The sequence below is a fragment of the Lathyrus oleraceus genome, chromosome 5, assembly GCF_024323335.1.
Source record: "Lathyrus oleraceus cultivar Zhongwan6 chromosome 5, CAAS_Psat_ZW6_1.0, whole genome shotgun sequence".
Taxonomy (NCBI): Eukaryota; Viridiplantae; Streptophyta; class Magnoliopsida; order Fabales; family Fabaceae; genus Lathyrus; species Lathyrus oleraceus.
The window spans coordinates 3,844,138-3,845,983 of record NC_066583.1 but is presented as its reverse complement, the minus strand read 5'-3'; the positions used below and the strand labels follow the sequence as shown (position 1 = coordinate 3,845,983).

The 1,846-nt window shown below is 37.4% G+C and overlaps 1 protein-coding gene across 1 annotated transcript; it reads left to right on the top strand.

Moving 5' to 3' along the window:
- The first annotated feature begins 1,098 nt into the window (after positions 1-1,098).
- LOC127087884 (uncharacterized) lies at positions 1,099-1,644 on the top strand. The gene has a single exon (XM_051028804.1). It carries the CDS (start codon positions 1,099-1,101, stop codon positions 1,642-1,644), a length of 546 nt encoding a protein of 181 aa, XP_050884761.1.
- Positions 1,645-1,846: the final 202 nt, after the last annotated feature.

The window sequence follows — 1,846 nt, the reverse complement described above, 5'->3', positions numbered from 1 at the left end:
TTCGGATGGTTGCATCTCACAGGAAGATAAGTGATTTTGGGAAGATAACTTCTATAAACCCACCTCACAGTTGCACTGCCACTAATATTGTACAGGATCACCGAAAATTAAGCACATAATTGATATGTCAAGAAATGTTTCCGCTTGTTAACAAGGACCCATCAATGAAGGTGAGTATAATAATATCTCATATTGTCACGCAATATAATTATACTCCCTCTTACAAGAAAACGTGTATTGCAAGGACAAAGGTTGTTGAACAGGTATTGGGCAACTGGGAGGATTCATACAAAGAATTGTCATGGTTTTTATGGGCACTTAAGACATACACACCGGGGACTATTGCTATTATGGAGACATTTCTAGCATTTACGCTAGACAAAACTTGTGTTGGTGGAAATATAATATTTCACCGACACTTTTGGGCGTTTCAACCATGCATTAAAGGTTTTGCATTCTACAAACCTATTATTCAAATTGATGGAACATGGTTATACAGAAAATACAAGGGCACCTTGCTTATGGCTGATGCACAAGATGACAACAATAATATCTTTCTCATTGTCTTTTCTCTGGTTGAAGGTGAAACTGCTGGTGGTCGGGGTTTCTTCCTTAGTCATCTCAGAATACATGTCGCTCCACATGTCAATCTATGTTTGATTTTAGACAGACATGCTGCTATTGAAAGTTCTTACAATAACCATGATAACGGATGGCATAATCCTCATTTTAACTATGTCTATTGCATTAGACATATCGCATAAAACCTCATGCATACAATCAACAACAAGAACCTTCACAAAAAGTGGTGAATGAGGGGTATGCTCTAACTCAACTGTCATTTCACATTACTTTGACAAAATTAGATTGTCAAATGTAGATGCATGAAGGTGGGTGGATAATATACCATTAGAGCAGTGGACAAGGGCATTTGACGGAGGATATTGATGGGGCCACATGATAACAAACCTTGTGGAATGCATGAATGGCGTCTTCAAAGGCATTAGAAATCTACAAATAACCTTATTGGTGAGAACAACCTATTTTAGCTTGGCATCGACCTTTGCAACCAAAGGAGAAAGATGGAGAGCAGTGTTAATGTCGAGTCAATTATCCAGTGAATGTTGTATGAAAGTGATGAAAGAGGAAGCTATCAAAGCTAGCACAGAAGCGATTACAATATTTGACCTTCATAGGCAAATTTTCAGTGTACAAGAAACAATGGAACACAATGAGGGGAGGCCTAATTTATCTTATGTTGTCATACTAAACAGAAGTTGGTGCGATTGTGGCAAGTTCCAGGCCTTCCATATACCTTGCCCCCATGTCTTTTCAGCATGCACACTTACTCGCCAGGACGCTTACAACCATCTATCTGATGTTTACAAGGTCATTACCGTCATGAATGTCTACAATGAAAGCTTCTATGCGATAGCAATGGAGGAACGTTGGCCTCAATATCAAGGGGACATAGTTTCACACAATGATGAGATGCGAAGAAAGAAAAAAGGACGACCAAACAACACGCGTATTAGAATAGAAATGGATATGGCTGATAAAATGATAAGATTATGTAGTATATGTCGTCAACCCGAACACAATAAGAAAAAATATCCCAATCTCGGAGCAACCTCTGCATCATAATTTAGTACCTCCTTTCAATTTTTGTAACCTTTGATTTTGATATATTAATAAATTTTTGTTACAACAATGCTAACAACAAACATCACCTCAACTTAAAAACACTTAAAAACAATAACACTTTCCAACAAGAAACGAACATTGGTGACAAGTCTGAATAAAGAGCACAAACAACAGATATCAAAACAAATAAAAATACTTAACC

What these genes read in the sequence shown, in the direction of transcription:
- LOC127087884 (XM_051028804.1), top strand. Translation starts at nt 1,099, where the DNA reads ATGTCGAGTCAATTATCCAGTGAATGTTGTATGAAAGTGATGAAAGAG.